The sequence below is a fragment of the Podarcis bocagei genome (assembly GCF_964188305.1).
Source record: "Podarcis bocagei genome assembly, chromosome: 1".
In the NCBI taxonomy this organism is placed as follows: domain Eukaryota; kingdom Metazoa; phylum Chordata; class Lepidosauria; order Squamata; family Lacertidae; genus Podarcis; species Podarcis bocagei.
This window is the reverse complement of record NC_138125.1, coordinates 44270969-44292644: the sequence shown is the minus strand read 5'-3', so window position 1 is coordinate 44292644 and position 21676 is coordinate 44270969. Positions and strand designations below refer to the sequence as shown.

Here is a 21676-nt window from a genome sequence, read left to right as displayed (position 1 = left end):
TTGCCAACATGGTGCTCTCCAGATACTGCTGAACTACACTTCCCATCTTCCCTGACTGTTAGGCCATATTAGTTGGGGCTTACAGGAGTTTAAATATGCTTTCCTGTACATTTGTGTTTGCCACAGAGCAATGAATAAGAGTAAGAACACAACAGGCACCCATTGCTAAAGCCAAACTGCTAGATGTGTATGATTAACTTTAATTAAATCAAATCATCTAGAAAGTATTTACAGGCGGAAGATAAAGATGCAGAGCACATCTCAGCAACGCTGTTACATAGAAAGATGCCAAGCTTTTCTGGGTTGATGCAAATAACATCTCAATTTACAGCAGTGCAAACAGTGTAATAAAAAAAAAATTAATTTCAGTTTCTGTTCTAAAGATGTAGAGCTATCAGTTCAAACAGGTTCTCTGCTAATGCCTTTATTAAAAAGCCTCTAATCTGAACTGGCAGCTGCCTGAATTTTAGGATAAGCAAATCTCCTTTACTGAACATGTTCCATTCTGCTTTGGCATCAGTTACTATAACCAGGAAATGTTCAGTATTTCATACTTTCTGTATCCATAAGCTTTGCACACATTTTGTAAATGTTTAAGTTGTTTCTCACCACATTACTGTATTAAACAATGGAGGGATCCATCACGCCGACAAACATCAGATGTGGGTCAGCAGGACAAACAGTCCTTGAGGTTTGTTTTGCAACTAGTTGCAGCAACAACAGCAGGAGTAGTCAGTCCAAGTATAGTGTATGGAAGCTTTCTCTGGCAGTCTGAAGCCTAAAGCTATGGTGGAAGAATCATCTTGAAGGATCATATGGAAAGGAGAGCCTTTTTTGACCACTCTCTTCTTGCAAATTGAAATATGGTATTCTTCAGTCTTTAGCATCTCCTATTCCATCAGGATTAATAGCAAACATGGCTTCTGCTTCAGGGAGGCAAGGCGAATCATAGATTTTGCATATTCTAGTTTCACCCCGACCTTTTCTCAAGTACAGCCTGGCAGGAAGAAATTAATGCATTTATTCAATTGCAACTGTTTATCTATTTAAAGTAAAAATACTTAGCAGCCATGCGACTCCAGATCAATTATCTACAAGTTAATTCTCCCCACCTGTGATAAATTATTGTGAATTAAGGGGGTGAGAATGGGTAAGTGAGGCAAAGAGCTTATTCTCACAGCAGGTTGAAAATGGTTGCAGCATTCCTTTCTGAGTGGGAAGGCAAGCAGGCAGGCAAACAAACAGGTACGACTATTAATATAACAAGTCACCTGCTGAGTTGTGAGGATTCCTTGTTCTCTACTTCCTTCCTCCCCCCCGCCCCCCCCAACTGAGCAGTACTCTCTCACACAGAGGAACAACAGGAATTGAGGTCTATAGACTCAGGTCTATTAATTTCCGCTTTGAGGGGGAGAAGCAACCTGATGTACGGTCTTCTAGAACTTAAGGCTAGAAAAGAGAACGGGGGACAATTCTTTCTTTCCACAGGCAGTTAGGTGAGGGGCAATTTGCAGGCATGTACAAATGCTGAGTTACATTCAACATGCAAATTTTATCTTTCAAGTACAGATTGATATATGACGCAACATCCAGAACTGTGCAGTCTTATCATATTCAATAATCCACAGCAGTTTGTGTCTCACTGCTCCCTGGTCAGCTAGCCTGCTTCATAATAACTTAATCAGAAGTTATTTTGGAGCAGGACAGTTAAGGAGACCATGAAAGGTAGCTCCTCCCAACCTCAGACACGCAAATGGGGATTCACAGTAGACTGTTACAGTGCATCTCCAGCCACTTACAGGAGAACTCCTCCAGCCTGGAACAGGAACCTCATAGTGCTTTAGGGTGGCAGGCTGGGGGCTTTCATGATGTGTAAAAGGAAAAAGGACACTTTTTCCCCTCCTCCACTTTTCTGAAACCTTCTCTTGTTGCGCTATAATGTGCTGAAGAACTCCGGTTCAAGGCTAGCAGCCAGCATGAAACCAGTGTTTTATTGCTGGGGGGTTCTGGGGAATGAGATTGGCAGGGTGTGGTGTAGATGTTCTTTTGCGTTGCTTCCCTTTTTAGTGCAAGAATAACATGACATGTATTCTCCTCCTGCAGTCGTAAGGGCTGAAGCAAACCAATTCCTTCCCTCCATTTTTCTTTTACTTGTATCTATTTCAATGGTCACTTTCAGAATTCAATTGCCCTTAACATTCTATAGGCCCTGAAAACTGTTCATTGGTTTATGTTTACAAATATTGCTTTTAATTGGCAAACTAATATACTTCTGCATACCTAGGGAATTGCCTCAAGAATGCAAAAACCATTACTTTCATTTTGGGTGGCCCTGTTTGCTTCCAAATCATAGGACCACCCTAGCTTGCATCAGGTGGCATGGTGGAGCAACTTCCTAGTGATAATTGCATTTATGTTTATATTAATTTCTCATAAATGCCTTCACCAATACCACCTGGCACGTCAACTGTGAGGCCTTTCTATCACATTCACACTCAGCAACCGCTTTTCTTTCTTCATAACCTTGAGGCTATATCTGCAAAGTGCTCTCTGAAAGTTGTTTTAGAGACATAGTGAGAAAAGACTAACACAGGCCACCTACTGATGAGAAAGGGTTACTGGAAGCACATGACTGCCAGTGCTTCTAGTTCGCACTGCATCTCTACTACTATTCACAATCCCTACTATCAATCAATTTAACAGACCCAACACTGTTTGAAGAGTGTGCCCCTCCCTTATTTTCCTATCATAACTGTCCATCAAACAGTTCTCAGCCGATGTCCTCTATAAACCTATTGATATGGCTGGTTGGCACAAAGTTACTCAATTCTGGCTATCCTTGAGCTCGGGAACTTTTTTTGTTTTTTTAAGGTACACTTGAAACAAATCTGGCTATTTTTAGGAATTAGTTTGTGGCTTTATACCTTTAAGCCATCATGTTTCAATGTATCTTACATTTTGTTAAAGCTGTCAGCTGCTTTGAGCTAGGGCAAACTGAAAATGATGATCATATCAACTTTCGAATTCTGCCTGAAGAACAAAACCTGTTCTTGCTCCAAGAATGAAACTACTACTACTCCACATATAGACCTCCAACCATATAAACATTTCACACTTGGTCAAAGGATGACCTGAAAAAGTAATGCAGACAAGAGACTAATAAATTGACATTTTACCTAGTTGTTGAAGCATGTGCAATGATATTTCCTCCAATAGGTTTCTTGGGATCTGCAGCAAACATTGCAGCTCCATCTACTTGTGCTACCACCTGGTTCGTGATTACTACTGCCACACCAAACTGCCATAGAAAAAAAACACGTGATCATTTTTAATTTCTCTGGTCTGTTCCTATTCACCAGTATAAGCGTGTCCAGAAACACTTGCCCTGAACTTTGCAACTGGAACAAAAATGACAGGTAGGTCAGATTATTAATTTACCTCATCTGCAATTCGAAGCAACATACGTAGAAATCTGGCCAAATGCATCTGTCTGGCTGACAGTTCACCACGGCCAGAGTAATCTGTCCGGTAAAGGGCTGTAGCACTGTCCACTATCAGCAAAGCATACCTGAAAGAATGCAACAGGTGGGCATTACTATGCATAGATTTCCACTCCTGGCTGGAAGAGATTAATCTTACTTTTGTGTGCAGCTTGGCCTGTCTTAAGCAAATTCAATGGAACAACTAATTTATCTGTCAGAGAAATGATGTATCTGTAACCACACAATCTTTACCTAAAATCATATTTGGTTGAAACAAACTCAAGCTCAATTGCCATCTTGTTTTCTCTCTTTGTATTCACTAAATTCTAAAACCTTACTGTTTGGCAGAAATTCTTACTGATGACAACCCATCATCTTCCCTCATGGTAATACTACTTTAAAACTATAAAAGATGAAACAAGTTATTGTAATTGGCTAAGCAATATCAGGATCAATACCTGTCGTTTTCTTTCTGTAAAAAAGGTATCATTGTTCCATGAAATATTTGGGAGAGAAGGAAACGGCCAACTTGGAATTCATCTTGTCAGTGGTAGTAAGGGGTGTTATCTATTTTGCTGCTTAGAATGTGGCTTATTGACAAATCAGCTGGCAACATTCTAAAGAACTATTTTAACTAATTACAGTAAGTTCTGTGAGATCCAGTCCCACACTAATGGATGTGTTGGGACTTCCTCTTCCTCCCCCAGCAATTTGCTCCTAGTCCCCCAACCTTCTGGAAAAGGTGAGATGGTGATGGGGGGGGGGGAGTAAGGGGAATCACATTTGCATGAGAAGAGGTTTTTTGCGCAAGTGAGCCACTTAGTTAAAATAGTTATTTAGAAAGCAAATGTAAGTGTTATTAAGTATTCCCCCCATAAAAACAGCTTTCTAACTTCGTATTTACCCTTATTTAATGCAGACTGAACTCTTCTATTTATAACTAAAGCATCTTACAACAAAAATACAATAAAACTAGAGTAAAAATCATTTAATTAAAAATGGAAACAATAATAATAAATCAGAGCAATAAAAATAGAACAAATACACTCGGTTTAAGCAGAAATGCAGATCAGATCTTAAAAGCCAGCTTAAAAAATAGATGCAGTTACATGTCAAAGAAAAATGGGGGCAGAGGAGAACACTGGTGAAACTCCATTTTAGGGAAAGGGAGTTCAATAACTGTGTGTCTCCACCAAAGTATGCCTTCAATAATCTTATTTACTAGAAACTGCTTTGGTTCTTAGTTATTCTAAAAGTTTTGTTTGCCAGTTAACTTTGTTATTGGATAATAAACAACTTATTTCATTTGCAAAGAAAATTGGTTATCCAACTGGATTTTGCCAATTCTCCCCCTTTCCTCATGCAGCCCCAGTACTACTTTCTATGCTGTTCCAGAGGGTCCTCAACTGATTTCTTAGACCAGTGGTTTTCAACCAGTGTGCCACTGCACCTTGGGATGCCTTGAATGATGGTCAGGGGTGCTGTGGGATGCCCTATCGCATCTCTGCCTCCCAAAGGCTTGCACAGCTGTTTGTTGCAGCAGCCCTGGCTTCAAGCTCCCCAGGTGGTGCCTCTGGGGCTGGTCGGGGTGCTGGTTGGCAGGAGCTGAGGTAGCCTCGGAGTAAGCAAGCAAGCAGACTAGGGAGCCCAGCCAGCCAGTTCGCCAGCCCTTGCTGTTGGGAATGGACAGACAAGTCCCAAGCCCCTGGGGGGCAGTGTGAGGAAGCACCTCTCTTTGGGACGGGGGCGGGGCGGCAGCAGTGACTGTCCAGAGGACTCTCAAGGAGAGGGGACAAGAGAGGAGGCTGAGGCAACACTCCACAAGAGAGGGTGTTTGAAAAGCGGTGAGGGTCTGCTAGCTCTGCAGGCAAGGGTTGATATAAGTGGGCTCCTGAGCCCCACTGGGGCGCCACAGAACAAATGTAGTTGGTCAAGGGATCCGTGGACTCAAAAAGGTTGAAAACCTCTGCCTTAGACCCATTCTAGTCTGGACCCTACCCTCTTTTAAAATAGAAACACAATCTTGAGTGGTACACGACTAAGGTCTGCATCTGGATGGTGAGAGTGCAATTCTATTAGTTCTACTCAACACCATTAGTTCAGCCCCAATCAGCAGCTTCTGATACTACAGGCAATGGTGAATTTGAATGGGGGTTACATTCCTGAGCCCTGTGTGTGTTGGCAGGACACAGAAGCCCACCCCACCCCCTCTTCTGGCCATATCCGGGTTGCCGCGATGTGTGCAGTTGCAAGTAAATTGGTCATTGCTTTTACCATGGTATTCTTCTGCTCTGTCAGTTGGAGTTGGGCTTAGCAGATACACTTTCGTAAAGAATAAAGTCCCCTCTACTGAGGTTACCTTGATTCAGTCATCATAGCAGATGCTTGGTAAAGAAGCTGGGTCTGATGGTCTGTGTTAAATCCTCGTGCATATGCCACATTATCAAGCACATCACTGCCGGATAAGCCATACCTAGGAAATAAACCAAACAAAGAGAATGTGATTCTGTCTAACAAAGCGGGAGGCATTATAAGACACCATTTAAATAAATCTAATCAAAGCTTGCTTGACGAAGAGTATCTATTGCTACTTCTCCCCCCCCCCCCCCATTTCAACCATATTGTACTTTGGATAGAAAGAACTCTTAATAAAGCAAACTTTGCTTTTAAAAAAAGTACTTCCATGTTATATGTTCCACTTATATTGAATAGCTTTTCTTTATTACCCTTCCTGCTGCTCTCTGCAAGTGAGATAATTTTGTCAGATTTCTCTGCTTTGTTGCATTCAAGCTTACAATGTGCACTTTTATTCAATCCACTTTAAAGAAAACTCAAGCTTTTCAAGTTTGCCCGGGAAGCAATGTAACTATCATGTTAATTAATATAACTATCACTTCTCCAAGTCCATTTTTGTAGAAGCATGTAGCCAAATCTGTGTGACTTTTCATTTTTTTTTTTATAAAATTTTTATTTGGTTTTCTGCTTTTATAAAAACAAAACACACACAAAGAAAAGACACAAAACAAAAACATGTATAAAATCAGCAAATCCCCATTTCATAACCTTGTTCCCTGACTTCCCCCCACCCCCCCTCGTGCATCCCAGTTCCCAAGATTATATCAGCAAGTTGGTGTTTCTCCTCTTAACCATCTTATTCATCTTATTACCTCTTTTATAATAAAAATTGATTTTCCTAAGTTGGACTTAAGTTCTCTTCCATCGATTTTCATTTTGTCTTAATTAAGAGTCATATTAACCAAACCTAAAAATCTTAAGAGTTTTTAAGAATCTCCTCTTCCCTCCCTCCCATCCCCGGTTTTTGTCCCTTCCCAATAGAAATCCAAATTCGAGATTCTCAGCCTGGGTTCCTCACGTCCGAGGCTTTCAAGTCTATTTCAGTCCCTCTCCGCCTGTCTTGTTGGTAGTCCTTTATGTCAGTCGTCGAGTCTGGAAAAAGTTCTTTCCCCATCAAAGTGTATTCTCTTCCCACAAGGAGATTTGAAAGTAACTGCTGAAAAATTTCCACAAAGCCTGTATCTTCAGAATCAAAGTCCAAACTGAGGCCCCAGTCATATTTCTTTATTTTAAGTTCCTGTATTCCATATTGTCCCGGGACCTCCTCCTCCTTCTTCTGTGTCTTTCGCAGACTTGTGGTAGATAAGTTCCCAGCGTCTCCTTGCTTGTGTTCCACAGATGTCAGCTTTTGGTTGTTACTTCCCAAGGTTACTTCTTCTTTTTCTTGTTGTTTAGTCTCTTCCACCTCTGTAGATATTGTTTCCCATTCAGCTGTGGATTCTTTCTCATTCAGGTCCTCAATACAGAGAGCAGAGTTGCCTGTTCCCAAGGTCATAGTCACAAGTTGTTTATTCATGGCCAAGCTCTGCTCTTGTAAGGTTCCCACCAATTGAAACATCCTTTCGATTTCCACTAGTAACTTTCCTTCCACAGCCATTGTATCCATTGTAGTTTCACAGAATTCCCCCTAGAGGGAATCTGGTTACTTATTAGTCTTTTCTCCAACAGTCCTTTAGCAAATTATTATTACTTTGTTTCCAACAATTTTGGCTCAATTATAACTCGTCTTAGTCCAGAGGGATCTTAGATAGCGATTTTTCCACTTTAAACCGCCCGTTTGACAGCTTTGACAGCTGTCAAACTCCGCAGCTCTTACACAGGCACAAAGGCAGGACTTTCCCGAGCCCGGGGGGGGGGGGGTTTGTTTAAAACAAAAAGAAGGTTTCCAAAACTCCACTCTCCAGCCCAAAATTTCCTTTAGCCAAATCTTGAAAGTTAATGTCCTTTTTAACTCACCCCACCAAGGGTAGGCTCTCCAGCTTAGCTCTTATGTCGTTGCGTAGATCGTCTGCAAGGGGGGGGGGTGCGGACTTCCTTTTAGCACACCCCCCGGTCGTCTCCAATTCAGGGTAAATTTTTTTAAAGTCCCAATCCGTCTTACTCACGGGTGATTCTTTCAGTCCAAATTTTCAAGGAAGGAAGTCAGCGCTCTCTGGTCATGGCTCGCGGCTTCGCTCCACCGAGGTAGCGATCGACTCTCAGTGCCACGCCACCCCCGTATCCTCTCCGCAGCCTTTAAAAAGGCTCTTCGTGGATCAGGGGGGGGCGCTTAAGGCACCCGCCGAGTCTTCAGTCCGCAGGCATCCGCGCCTGCGGTTTTTAAGGGTCCCCGCGTCGCCGGCGCGGCAAAGACCCGTCCTCGGTAGAGCCGATTCCCTCCGCAGCTCGGAGGGAATCCGCCATTTCCAGATCGCGTCAACCCGGAAGTGTAACTATCATGTTGATCGCGTCAACCCGCAATGTAACTATCATGTTAATTAATATAACTATCACTTCTCCAAGTCCATTTTTGTAGAAGCATGTAGCCAAATCTGTGTGACTTTTCAAATAGTTTTCTTTTCAAACAGCATATTCTCACATTTAATCTAATTAATTCTGTTTATATGACTGTGCTGGGTTGACTGGTTTTAATGTAGTGGCTATTTGTAATGTTCTGAGGTGTTATAAAAGTTTTAAATTGTGCTTTTGTATTGTTAGTGTTATGCTTGTCCCTTTGTGAGGAGATTCATCTGAAAAATGGAATAAAAATCTATTAAACAGGTTTGACCCGAGCAAATGATATGTCACTCTCAGTGGGAAATGTTTAACAATAAATCAAGTTCACTATGGACTTGATACCAAGTACCATGTATTTATTTCATCAACTGTCAGTAGATGGCAGTATTGTTATACAATCTTCTACAGAATTCTGGATGCAACACCAATTATTCCAACAGACCTCTCAGCCACAGCAAGCAATCGCTCTGGACGAAATGTGCCCTCTGTGTCAATGTACATGGCCTTCCCTTCAGCACCGCCTCGATCAACAGGGAGCTAACAAAAAATGGGTGGGAATCCAGTTAGTCACAACAACGTTTTGATCTCTGGGAAACTTAAATCTAAGAGCATCTTTCTATAATGTGCATACAGCTTAATATGTTCAACTGATCTCAGGATCATGCAGGAACAGGGGAAAAACATGTCTGCAATTCTAGAACATCTGGGAGACAAAAGTAAAGATTGATGATTTTGCCAGCAATGCTTAGATTTTTTTTTACAAGGACAGTGAGAAAGATAGTGAGGAAAAAGGTATATTAGAAGATGAACGCATATGAGAGGCAAGTCTAAGGGAAACATTAGAGGATGACAAAGCTGCAAATAAAAAATAAACCCAATATACGAACAGTCAATTTTCAACCTTAAATAAGCTATTTAACAAAACTTATGGGACAGACTTATCCAGGTAAACTCACACATTGATTAAAATTGGTTAAGAAGCCCTGCCCCACAACCCTTATTTGAGAGGTATCATCTTCAGGGGATGGGAATAGTGTTAGGGTGTGCTTATCCTGGAAGTTGAAAGCTGAACTATCCATTTGAAGCAAGATCAAGACCTGGAAGTTTCTGTGATTAGGAAACACTGCAAGGAAGTGAGGGAAGGGTGTGTTTTGCACCCTGGAACCCCCCCCCCCCCGCTATAATCCTCATTCCTATCAGCTGCTTTATCTAAAAGTGTGCTGGATGCATTTGTCACATCACAGTGAACAGAAGTTTTAATCAAGCATTCTCTTTTTGCAGACTGCACTTCCTCCCATCTCTTTCCAGGGGTGCCTTTGCTCAGGGGTGCCTAAAGTTTCAAATCTAGGTCTGCTAAATGTCTAGCTCAGCCTTCAGTATCACAAGATCTCATGCATTGTCTTTCTAATTGTGCAAATTATACTTCAATTCATTAAAAAATGCATGAAACAGAGGGGAAATTTTTAATTTTTTTGTCCAGTACTTATGTAAGCCACTTACCTGGCAGGTTACTGCCAGTGTGAGACACAACTGAGTCTTTCCCGTGCGGAATTCCCCAAACATCTCCGTAATAGATCCAGTTTCTATTCCTCCTTTACAAGAAAGAAATGCAACATACTTCAGATTCTTATCAATAATCATATAAACAGCAGATATCAGAGTATCACAGAACTCTTGAGGACAGAATTTAGATTAAAGTTCTTAAATGACAGGTAAATTATATAACAGCCACTTTTTAATAATAAAATGGGAAGAAAAAGTATTTAGTACTATTCAGCAGCTAGATGTACATTTCTTTGTGAAGTTACTACTGAAATTATTTTTGAACTGGTTTCCCAGCTATGGAATGTAATTTATAATGAACAAATTAAAAATGTTTTGTGAAGCAGGGATACAGATCGCCCTAGTCTTTAAGGAGGCATGTTTACTCAGAAGCTCAATTGATTTCAACAGGACATACTCTCAGGTGAAGTGTCCATAAGAATCCAGCCTACATAGCACTTTGAAGCTATATAAGTGAGCTATGTGCATATCTTACTTTATAAGCTGCTGCCTGAGTGTTTGTTATGATCTTTATAACGTACCTTTATATATATTAGCTAGCTCTCTACACCAACTTATGAAGGCTATGCCCTGAAAGGCAGCCCATAAACACTTAAATATGCATTTTATATGTATGCCTATAGCAACTATTCCATATTTGGTTTTGTATTTATAATGTGTGATAAAATTATATTTAAAAAATCAAGGGTTACACCAAGATATATACCTTGAAGCAGCTTATCAAGTTCTTTGGACCCAGTTGTGATTTGAATGATCTCTGACCTCTGCTGATGAAACTCTGTTGCTGTGGTGAATCCCATTGGTACCAATTTTGCTGCTTCTGCCTGAGAAACACGGTAAGATCAAAAGACTGAGTAATAAACACCTGCATCCCTATATTAAAACTCCCACTCTTTTTGTTGCTAGGATTGTTTATTCCAAACTATACTATAATAAGACTTAGAAAAAATATGCATTCATCTCTTACTTGAAAAACTTTCAAAGAGCATTGTATTCCCATAGCCTCTTGAAAACAATATATATACATTATAACAGCGTTAAGTATAATTACCAGGATTTTATCTGCTTTAGCTTCACTTATGCCTTTAATATTGAGCAATTCCTTCTTTGGTGCATAGGCAACAGCTTCAACTGTGTGAAATCCAGCTTCTTCTAACTTCTTCACATCATTGGCATTAATACCACATTGCTATACAAGACAATATATATTATTCAGTATGAAACATTAGATTCTTGAATAAATCACTTCAGTTGCAGCTTATCACATTTTAACATAATTTTGTACTTTTCTGGCAGTAAGTAGCATTGAACTCAACAGGTGCAGTAGACACACATGAGGTTCTGCTTTAAGTGTTAACGATCTCACTTCATGCAAAATATTGCTTCTAAAAACATTACATTTTAGAGTTGGATACAATTGATTTTAAAATTGCTATATTTTCATTCCTTCATAGACTGATCAGATAAACAACTTTCAGTAAAGTTTTAATAAAGCTGTCATTGGCAAAAAGCAGGTCTCTGAGGTACATATTGCTGTGTATATTTTATTAAAAATGATATGAGCAATTGCAATGAATCTTATTCAGTTACAGAAAGTTTGGGCCACTTTAGACATTTAATCGCAAGCGTGCATTTTATAACCTTAAGTTCCCCGTTGGTCACATACCTCTAGCCGTGAAATGGGCTGAGGACCAAAGCGTCCCTCCTCTGTTGATGTTTCCAGACTTTCATCTTCCTCACGTTGCAATTGCATGGCCATGGCGCACATCAGTCAATGCTCCTATCAAAACAGGAAGTACCTAATGCAGGAATTATGCATTTTCAGTGATGTATTTTTTTTTGTAAACAACGATTTCATCTTACTGCTACAACCTTATGGTCACACAGGACGCTACCACCACTACTGTAACAACAGAGAGGTTCGCTCACTCGCTTTGGAGTAGAGGCTTGCGCTTAACCCACCTCCCCACATTTTGTATTCACATTTTATTGGCGAACTGCCACGTAACAGTTTTCAACTGTAACTGCTTTCACGTGTTCGTTTTTAACCTTGCCTCTGTTTTTAGAGCGCCTAAATCGTTTCAGGGTGTTTTTGCTTTGTTAACTACGCTTTCCCTGGACTGCTCGGGGAAGAAAGGCGGCGTATAAACCGAAATAAGCAAACAAGGTAGCGCAGCAGAGGCAAAAGCACACGGAGGCCGCAAGAACAGGAGGCCTCGCGAGCAGCTTCTTATTCCTTAGCCTCTCCGTTTCTCAGGTAGGCCGGGAAGCCCGAGCCCAACTCTCGCCCCGCTCCCTGGGCCTTTCAGTGACCCAACAACGACGGACGCCATTCGGAGGGGGGATGGCGGAGAAAGGCCGTTTCTTCGTCCCGCGAGGGCGAACGGAAGGAGCGGCCCACGGACTCACCTCCGCTCACACACTCCGGTCCCTCCGTCCCCGTTCCGGATTCAGACGAGCCCGCCACTGCGTGACGCAACCGACGCGCACGCGCGTAGCGACGTCTCGGAAGGGCGGAGGCCTTCAGCGCGCATGCTCCCTTTCCCGGGTTTGGCGCTTGTCCGTCGGCTGGGGCTCGTTAGCGGATTGTAGCGAGGCGGGGCCTACGCGTGCCTACCTCTTAAGCCCCGCCCCGCCCCTTTCAAAAGTTCTGAGGCAGCCTTTCTCAACTTGTGGGTCGCCAGATGTTGTTGAACTACAACTCCCATCAACCCTAGCCAGCAAGGCCAGAGCTCAGGGATGATGGGAGTTGTACTCTAACATCATCTGGGTTGTTGGTAGATTTTGAGGGGCGGGGCGGCGGTCCACTCAGGGTAGTAGTCTAGACCTTGTATTCACAGCAGGCTGAAGAGGTTTGGACTCAGTGGCTGCATCTGCAGAACACATATTGGGGAAGAGAGGAACTTGAAACCCAAACACTACCCTCCGTTGTTTCTCCTCGCACATTTCGCTCTTGCAATGTTGATGCACAGGCGCATGCGCACACACGTGGCTTTAAAATATAGTATATGGGGTGTTAAAGGAGGGGTAGTACCTCTGGTGGACGACACATCGTGCTCCTTCTGGGGTAATTTGTCCAGGAGTGCCAACTTGAACAAAATATGGGGGGTGGGAGGCAAGCCCTGCCCTACATAATCACACAATGCTGTGCATGCACACCATTTGAATCATAGCAGTCAACTTTTCCCTTTTCTTGCAAGGAATCCTATTTGGAATAAGGGAATTTCCCTTTTAAAAAGGGAAACGTTAACAGCTATGATTTGAATGGCATTGCCCGTCAACGTTGGGAGGCCCAGCTCCCTCTGATATTTTTTATTGGGGGGCAAAGACCCCTTGCCCCCTAGGAGTTGGCTCCTATGAGTTTGTCCACCTTTGGTCCCCACCCTGCATTTATCTAGATGCAGATATGTGTCCTAGATGCTGTCAGCATGGGATACATAGCACCCACACCTCAGAATGGCTTCGACTGGCCAGCTAAACCAGGTGAGAGTAGCCAATGGATATCAAAACCTCAGTTAGACTTCCCTGCATGTCAAGACAGGCTGAAAATGAGGGTCTTGCATGAGCAGCCCAGGCTTGTGCCCTGGGGAAGTCACTTCGGTGCTGCAGCTTGACTTCACCCCCAGAGGCACACTCTGTTGTCTTTCTAGACAGATGGATGCCAACATTCATCCTGATCGCCTCTTGCCAGGTGACCACAACAATGGTGGTGGGATTGCTGTGAGACCCAAATTTTGCTGTGAGGGTATATATAGATATTAATAGGAAACTTGATTTACATTGGATTTTTTTAAACTACCAATTTAAAATCAATCCACCCTGCTATCATCTGGAACAGATAGCCCAAGCAGATGCAATGGGCTACTCTAATAAACAAATATACACTACAGTTCCAACCAGCAACTTTCCATTTTAATTAGCCAGTAAAACAAATGGGAATTTGAAAGCTGTCAAAAACTTGCAGCAGGAGTGCCCTCTGACGGTGAAGCACAGCCATAACATCAAAACAGTAGGTTTCCTAGTCCCATGTAACCCCCATAGGAACCCTTTATGTCTTACCCTGGTGCACAGGAAGCCTCTAAAGGCCCTCCCAATGACATTTGCTTTTCTAAGGGATCAGTGCAAAAGTGTGTGAATGTACTCTCTACCTTCCAAGTAGGGGCTGATCCATGGGAGTGATACAAGAAGGAACCAGAGGAGGTGGTACCAAGAGCACTCATTCAAAAATCCCAGTGAACCCATGGGCGTTGGAAGGTTGGTGTTTGCTTTATTTGATTGTACATGGCTCTTCTACCAATAGTAATTGTTTCGTCAGAAAATGCTAACTATGTAGAACAGCCACTACAAGCACTGAAAAAGCAGCTACAGGTTGGGGAACTTTTATAACAGCATAGTGCTAACTTGAGGCAATTATTAATCAACTGCAAACTTCTTTAAAAATGAACTGAAGCAATGAGATATCTGTTCTACTTTCATTAATAAATGTTATCAAGTGATTACTGATTGGTACTGATAAGAGTAAATTTGATAGATGCAAAAATTAACGAGGCAGAGCCGGGAACCCTTTCATCTGCTCAGTGCAACCCCATCAAGGCTCAGTAGTCAAGAAAGCAGAGGACCAGAAGGTGCAGTTGCTCCGGCTTGTCTCTGGGAGGCAAGCAGTGTAATATTCCAGTGATCCCTAGCTGGTTACAGAGGCTGGTCTGCTTCTCTTTGGTTTTGCAGCCTCAGTTGATTGTCAGCTGGAACAGTAATGACTTGGACTCCACAACTAATGCCTTTGTGCTAGTAGAGGTGTACAGAGCAACAACAGGGTGACTTCCAGTTGCTGAGGACCAAGGATGTGGACAAGGTGCTTGGCAAACACCAGCTGACCACCTGTCAAAAACCAGCCCTTTGCAGCTTATTTCATCTAATAAGGAGGGGATGTCTGGCCAAGAGTTGTAAGCACCTCCTTCAGAGAAGTGGTGTTAACCTCCTTAAACAAAACGGTAATTAAGCACTCCTAAAAAAACCTAGCTGGACCCAGAAAATATAAATGATAGCTGGTTGCTAACATCTCCTTTCTGAGCAAGGAGCTTGAGCAAGTGGTTGCTAGTCTGGTTTATGGTGTTCAGATACCTAATTGTTAATGGGCAGTATAAAATGGTATACAGTGGTACCTCAGGTTACATACGCTTCAGGTTACAGACTCCGCTAACCCAGAAATAGTGCTTCAGGTTAAGAACTTTGCTTCAGGATGAGAACAGAAATTGTGCTCCGGCGGCACAGCGGCAGCAGGAGGCCCCCATTAGCCAATGTGGTACTTCAGGTTAAGAACAGTGTCAGGTTAAGAACGGACCTCCGGAACGAATTAAGTACTTAACCTGAAGTACCACTGTATGCTGTTCTTTTTAAGCATACACTTTGGCCTCATCTTGTCTGTGAAATAACATTTATTTATCTTCTTATTTTGTGAGGTTATTAAATTGAAAGGAAGAGTAGAATGAATCCTTTCATCCAAAATATTCAGAATTTTTCTGAAACAGTTCTAGAAAGTTAAACAAGGAATAGGTTGTCAAAAGAAGTTATTTTACCACAACCACATTATAGAAAGGAAAAGCAGGGAGAAATGAGCACAATACCATGATTAATATAACTTACAATCTTCTTAGAACTGAATGTGTAATATTTTGCATTTATTCCATTGATGTTTTCTAATGAGTAATTTGTTTTTTCAGTCTTTTGATATGAAACCATTTTTGAAGGAGAGGAAAGACAAACAGCAAAAACAAAATCGTCCAAACAGTTTAAAGGATTTAAAACACACACACACCACCAAAGTAAATAGTGGATTTAGAGGAAGTGTTGGCAGCATTACTTTAACTTACAAGTCACCACTAAGACAATTTTTTTTTAGTGTAGGTGGGTTTATTATACTTCCCCCATTAACAAAAAGTAACAAAATTAAAAAACCTAAACAATTCAAAAAACATTAAAAATGCTATACTTCACACATATACATACATCGTCCAGCAACTAGAGATCACAGTGGAGAAAATATGGATGCCTTATTATAATAATATAAGCTTTGTAGATATGAGATGCAACCACATCTATCTGAATAATTTAAAAATCTTAACAGTCAGACTGGACTAGTGACGATGGCAGCCAAATAATTCAGTCAACAGAAGCATGGATGCACCAATACTCACTTCATTACAAGTCCGAAACATTGGATAGCACACCTACTTTTCTATGTGCAATGTTTTAATTTTTGTAGTTGTAATTAATCAATCTTGGGGCAACTTTCTAAAAATAGAACTTCTTTATTTTTGTAGGGGTCAAAAGCTACTGCTAGCCATTAATACACATGTAGGCCTTGGAAGATACACATCACTGCAGTACTTGACCTATGAAATTGCACTAACTACTGCAGAAGAACTGCAACATCAGTTTTGCAGTAAAATTAATTTATCAGAAATTAAGAGTAGCCTTAAAAAGTGCTAGAAAACAACAACAGAACTATGCAATATCCCTTAGCTATACACTTTTCAGTAGGCAAAAAGGACTAAGTGGTGATCCTTACTAAGAAAATAAGCAAAGATTTGACTACTGAATGATTGCTCATTCCACCCCACCCCCTCCCCGCTGCTCTGCTATCTTTGGATTGAAGGACCCTGGAGCAGATTACGATGAATCTGATTGACCATTCTCTTCAAGTAGTTGGCTCCCACTGGAACACTGGATAAAACATCAGAAATTTCCTCTTGGCTGTGAAGAGAAAATGCATACACATGAGGATCAAATGAATGAAAACCTTCCCATAAAACTATAGTAAAAATTATTGCTCTCACACCTTCTGTTTTATTTTACTCACTTAAGTTTGCCGGTGCATTTTGGAATGGTGAAAGCTATTGGGGACACAGGATAGCTGGCAGATAAAGACAGTTCAACTTCAAACTTTGCAAATGATACAGAACTGGAGAATAAGAGCTTCACTCTACGGAGAAAACAAAATATAGATACAGTCATACCTCATGTTGCGTCCGCTTCAGGTTACGTGTTTTCGTGTTGCGTCCTGCAGCAACCCAGAAGTACCGGAACAGGTTACTTCCAGGTTTTGCCGCTCGCACATGTGCAGAAGCACTAAATCGCGCTGCGCATGTGTGCAGGCGCGGCACTTTGGCTTGCGTCAGTTCCGTGTTATGGATGGGCCTCCAGAATGGATCCCGTCCGTAACACGAGGTTCCACTGTCCAAAGAATTATTTGTGTTGTGCCTCAGTAACTGTTGAATGTTAAAATAAATTAAAAAATTGTCCAGTAGCACCTTAGAGACCAGCTAAGTTTGTTCTGGGTATAAGCTTTCATGTGCATGCACACTTAAGTATTCTACATGAAACAGTTGGGAGAGGTAATCAGTTTGCATGCTATTTATGTTCAATTTCTCCCTTTTATCAAATCTAGGTGATGCACTGATATTTAAACAGTTAGCTAAAGGGCACAGTAAGAGCTACTAAACTGATGCTGAACGCAGACAGGATTGAAGTACTGTGGGTAGAAGGAAAGGACCATGGTGGAGGCATTCAGCTTGTACTGGATGAATTGCACCCCTCTTAAAGATCAGGTTGATAACTCAGGGATATACAGTATTTGAATCCAGCTTTGCTGTTGGGATCACAATGTGATAGTTTTGCCTTCGACTTCCTTTCTCCAATTCCAGATTATGCCTGTGCCGCCTCCTGGAATAAAACGACCTTACTATCTACCTATGCTTCAATAAAAAAATCAGGCTTGATTAGTAACAATTCAGGCTGACTTTGAAAAGTCTTCAGAACTTTAAGTGGTCCAGAATACAGCAGCTAGATTGTTAACAGGGACCTTCCATTGCAAACATTGCATCAGCTCTTAAAGACCTTCATAGAGCCCCTGCTTGCCACCAAGGCCAATTGAAGCAGCTGGGTTTTGACTTATAAAGGCCTAAAACACCTAGTCCAAGCCACCTGGATGACTGTTTGCTCCCTCCGTGAATCTACCTTCATTAAAGGCCATTTTCTGGGTACCCCTGCCCTCTGAGATTAAGTGGCTAGCTACTACAGAGGGGACCCTTTTATGATTGCACCCAGCCTGCAGGACCCCCTGTCAGGGAGATCCACTCTTTCTTGTTATCTTTTAGGTGCCAGGCAGCCCATCTTGTTTTGACAAGGCTCTTTTATGTTTAGAAAGTTGCTTTAACTTGGTTTTGTTTCATCTTTCGCTCTGGAAGTACAATGCTTTAATTTGGTTCTGCTCTTTTTATCATGTTTTAGCTGAACTGCTGTTCATGCAATGCATTTTTAATACAGTCATACCTCATGTTATGTTTGCTTCATGATACATTTTTTTCAGGTTGCGTCCCACGGCGACCCGGAAGTACCGGAAAGGGTTACTTCCGGGTTTCGCTGCGCACGCATGGCAAATCACAACCTGCGCATGCGTAGACATGCCGCTGCGGGTTGCGTTCTGCTCATGTTGCGAACGGGCCTCCGGAACGGATCTCGTTCGCAACCAGAGGTACCACTGTACTGTATATTTTAAGATACTTCATTCCTTGCTTGCTATCTGGATATCCTTGCTATCATTCCTTGCTTGCTATATAGGGGGAAACGGCTTTTTAAAATCCTGCTGAGGTGAAACACACCAGAATTTTGTGCTATAAATATTAAATTCTTGCCAGAAAGATTTTGGAAGGATTGTAACACACCCTCTACCAATCCTAACTTTTACACCAATCCTAACTTGTACACCAAACAAATACATTTAGAGAAATAGAATAGACTTTGTTAAGCATTTACTTTGTATCGTTCACATCTGTCTTCAGCAGATTGAATTTTCCACCCCATCTGTTTAGATACTCGATCTCTTCTCCCAGAAGTTCACAACGACTCACCACAAGGGAAATGTCACGCAGCACCTGATTAGACAATCAGAGCAAGTAATGATGACAACTTAGGTCCCAGATTTCCTGAGATAGGATGGGAAGAAAGGTACGCCACTCCTCTTGTACATTTTCTTCACAGCAAGAAGGAGGATGTGTGCAAACCTTCTCCGGACACAAAGCAACTTAACTAGACTAGGGGTCAGCAACCTTGTCCAGCCGTGGGCCAGTCCACCAACCCTCAGACCATGTGGTGGGCCAGACTATTTTTTTGGGGGGGGGGGAATGAATGAATTCCTATGCCCCACAAATAACCCAGAGATGCATTTTATATAAAAGGACACATTCTACTCATGTAAAAACACATAATTTTGTCATTTATTTGCATTCCTATACTTTTAAAGTTACACTCAATGTAATCACTTTATAAATTGCTTTTCTACCCTAGAAAAGGGCCATCAAATGCAGAAAAACAATAAAGCAAATCACAACACAGTTTCTTTGGGCAGGATTCACCTAATCATCCTAATCAGTGGAAACCCTGCAAGGACTTCTGCTTACACAACAGGGCTTCCCTCTTCTTCCTCCACAATTGGCTTGTGGGGAGGGGTTGGGAGAACTCCCAGAACTGTGCACAGGGGGAGGAGTGGGGGCGGGATAGTTCCATCTGGCAAGCTGCAATGATTGGAAGAGTGTGATGCTGAATTCCTTTCATTCTTCATAGCCTCCATTAAGTGTCACTACAGTGTCACTAAAGCAGGTGAAAAAGTTCTGCTGGGAAGCTACTTCCACCTAGAATTGCTCCAAAATGTATAGACTTTCCTGTACTTCTGGATCTTCTTTGTTGACTCTTCCAAGCAATAAAAGCAGCATAGAACAAATTATAGCAACATTTTAAAAAAAACCCTTTTGCTTTTCATTGTTAAGTTACCTGATAAAGATGATGCACTGTTGAGCATTTTTCCTTCAATGAACTCTGACTGTTTATAAACTGGAAGATGAGTCTATGCACTAGTTTTGAAGATGGCAAAGCCTTTGCTTCTGTATAGGAGAACAAAGAAACAACAAACTCTGTTTTAGGTTTAAGTTATATTCAAGTCATTTCATTCTATTCAACTCATGGATGATTTTGAATGCCTTCAAAATCTTGAAGGCATTTGATATTTAGTTTGATTTAATTGCTTTGCTTTTTGCTTCACACTGGGAATTTCATTGTTAGTTGAAAGTTTTATCTGAGAAAAAGGAAGGTTCTTCACAGAAGACTGCTTTTCATGTTTTCTTGAAGTTCAGCAATACTTTTCACAAGAGAAGCTGGAAAATGCAGATCTCCTTCCAGAAAAAAATATCACAGAAGCAAAATGCTTCAAAGCCTTACCATCCAACAGTGATTCGAGGTTCACACCAACAATATTCACGCAGAACCTGTTGCTGAAAACAGCACCATCTGTGAGAAAGCAGACATAATATAAGTTCTATGATTCTATTTCAGAATGAGGTCTAGTTTTCACTGAGATGGTCAGCCTGTGTCTGGGGTTGTCCCTCTTCATATAGGTCAGAATTCAAATAAATAAATCATTCTGCACAAAAAACCTGCATGTCAGGGTCCAGCCTTTGTCATGATGTGCAGGATTCAGTGTGGGGAGATGTAAATATAAATACTTTTTTTTTGTATAGTGGAATATTCAACCATGCAAGTCCCTCCCTGCTGCTTACAATACCATTGTACCAAAGACACAATTCTGCAGACTTTTGTGCAAAGATCCATGCTCCATTTCTCACTGTTCTGCTTCATGATCTGATTTTGCAGACACCAAGAGTGGGAACTGCTAGGATGAGACCTAGCCATCCTGGTCATCTGTATGAGGTCCTACTCCCGGCTCTACCCCTGCAAACACCTGAAACATTGAGGAAAGTTTCCTGCACAGTGACATGGCAAAGATTTACTGACCCAAATTTGGAGCAGTGAATGGTAACACAATTTTGTAAGGTGATTAGAGCCATACACTACCAGCAGCTCTGGATGGAGGATTTCAGACAAGGGACAGAAGCTAGCAAAGAGATCACTGTCTGTTCCTTCTACACTATACTCCCTACTGTGCTTCACATGGTCATCTACCACCAACTGTGGGATGGAATCAGATTTATTTTAATATTTTAATTTTGTTATGTTGTAAACTGGCTTGGAAGAATTTGGATCCTGAATAGTTGTAGGAATAATTGTAATAAATATTAAATACCTGTAATCTAGATAGCCCAAAGACTGGTTTACCACTTTAGAGAGCTAAATTTATGTCACTCAATAAAATTGAAGACCGAATGCCTTTTCAGTCTGCATGCAATTTTTTTTACAGCTCAGTTCTTATCAAATTAATCAGTTTTGCCTGTAGTCTGCTTTAGTGTTTTTCTAGCTTTTAAAAAAATTACGTTATGATGTTTGTGAGCAGACCTGAGTTCTTTTGGGACCTCTTGGCAGGAGTAAAATATCAAAAAACACATCTAGAGTAGATAGTGGTGCTTTTATAGTGCTTCATATAGCAGATAGAGTTTTTAGTATTTTTGCAACTCACCTACAGGGCGCCCAAGGCTGAGAGTGAGCTCAACAGAATCATAAAGGAAGGTGAAAACAGCCTGGTGATCATTCCACTCTTTTATTGCCCACTCAGAGAAGCTACAAACAGAAAAAGTTATCAAAAATGAATTCACCAAAAGACAATGGGAAGGATAGTGCATGTACAGTTACTGGGCACTTGGTAAGAATACAGTGGTACCTCAGGTTAAGTACTTAATTCGTTCCAGAAGTCCGTACTTAACCTGAAACTGTTCTTAACCTGAAGCACCACTTTAGCTAATGGGGCCTCCTGCTGCTGCCGGAGCCCGATTTCT

The 21676-nt window shown here is 41.5% G+C and overlaps 2 protein-coding genes and 1 long non-coding RNA gene across 5 annotated transcripts in view; 1 reads left to right on the top strand and 2 right to left on the bottom strand.

Moving 5' to 3' along the window:
* Positions 1–180: 180 nt before the first annotated feature.
* On the bottom strand, positions 181–12459 carry RAD51 (RAD51 recombinase). Of its 2 annotated transcripts, none has more exons than XM_081209774.1 (10): positions 12306–12459; positions 11563–11676; positions 10948–11085; positions 10603–10720; positions 9834–9925; positions 8776–8870; positions 5842–5955; positions 3439–3568; positions 3177–3298; positions 181–997 (listed from the first exon to the last, which is right to left on the bottom strand). In XM_081209774.1, the coding sequence occupies exons 2-10, from the start codon at positions 11662–11664 to the stop codon at positions 874–876; spliced, it is 1035 nt and encodes a 344-aa protein (XP_081065900.1). In that variant the 5' UTR covers positions 11665–11676; positions 12306–12459; the 3' UTR covers positions 181–873. The 2 variants fall into 2 exon arrangements, with proteins under 2 accessions (XP_081065900.1, XP_081065899.1); XM_081209773.1 differs by having other exon boundaries at positions 11563–11695; positions 12306–12451.
* Positions 12460–13463: 1004 nt separating this feature from the next.
* Positions 13464–21354, top strand: LOC308596157. Of its 2 annotated transcripts, XR_014012372.1 has the most exons (4): positions 13464–14521; positions 17344–17503; positions 18767–18902; positions 20601–21354. It is a non-coding gene; the product is annotated as an uncharacterized lncRNA (long non-coding RNA). The 2 variants fall into 2 exon arrangements; XR_014012373.1 differs by lacking the exon at positions 13464–14521 and having other exon boundaries at positions 16885–17503.
* KNL1 (kinetochore scaffold 1) overlaps positions 15999–21676 on the bottom strand; it is a 39611-nt gene continuing 33933 nt past the window's right edge. Inside the window, exons 21-26 of the mRNA XM_081207629.1 lie at positions 21361–21461; positions 20169–20237; positions 19725–19834; positions 18711–18829; positions 16756–16878; positions 15999–16649 (exon numbers count right to left, since the gene is read on the bottom strand). Coding sequence (XP_081063755.1) covers positions 16535–16649; positions 16756–16878; positions 18711–18829; positions 19725–19834; positions 20169–20237; positions 21361–21461 — 637 coding nt within the window. The 3' untranslated portion in view covers positions 15999–16534. The remainder of the gene's footprint in view (positions 16650–16755; positions 16879–18710; positions 18830–19724; positions 19835–20168; positions 20238–21360; positions 21462–21676) is intronic.

Coding starts and splice junctions, on each gene's coding strand:
- RAD51 (XM_081209774.1), bottom strand. CDS start 11,664: ATGTGCGCCATGGCCATGCAATTGCAACGTGAGGAAGATGAAAGTCTG. Junction 10,721..10,947: donor CTAAAGCAGATAAAATCCTG/GTAATTATACTT, acceptor CGTGTTTCTCAG/GCAGAAGCAGCAAAATTGGT. Junction 8,871..9,833: donor CACTGGCAGTAACCTGCCAG/GTAAGTGGCTTA, acceptor ATTTTTTGTTAG/CTCCCTGTTGATCGAGGCGG.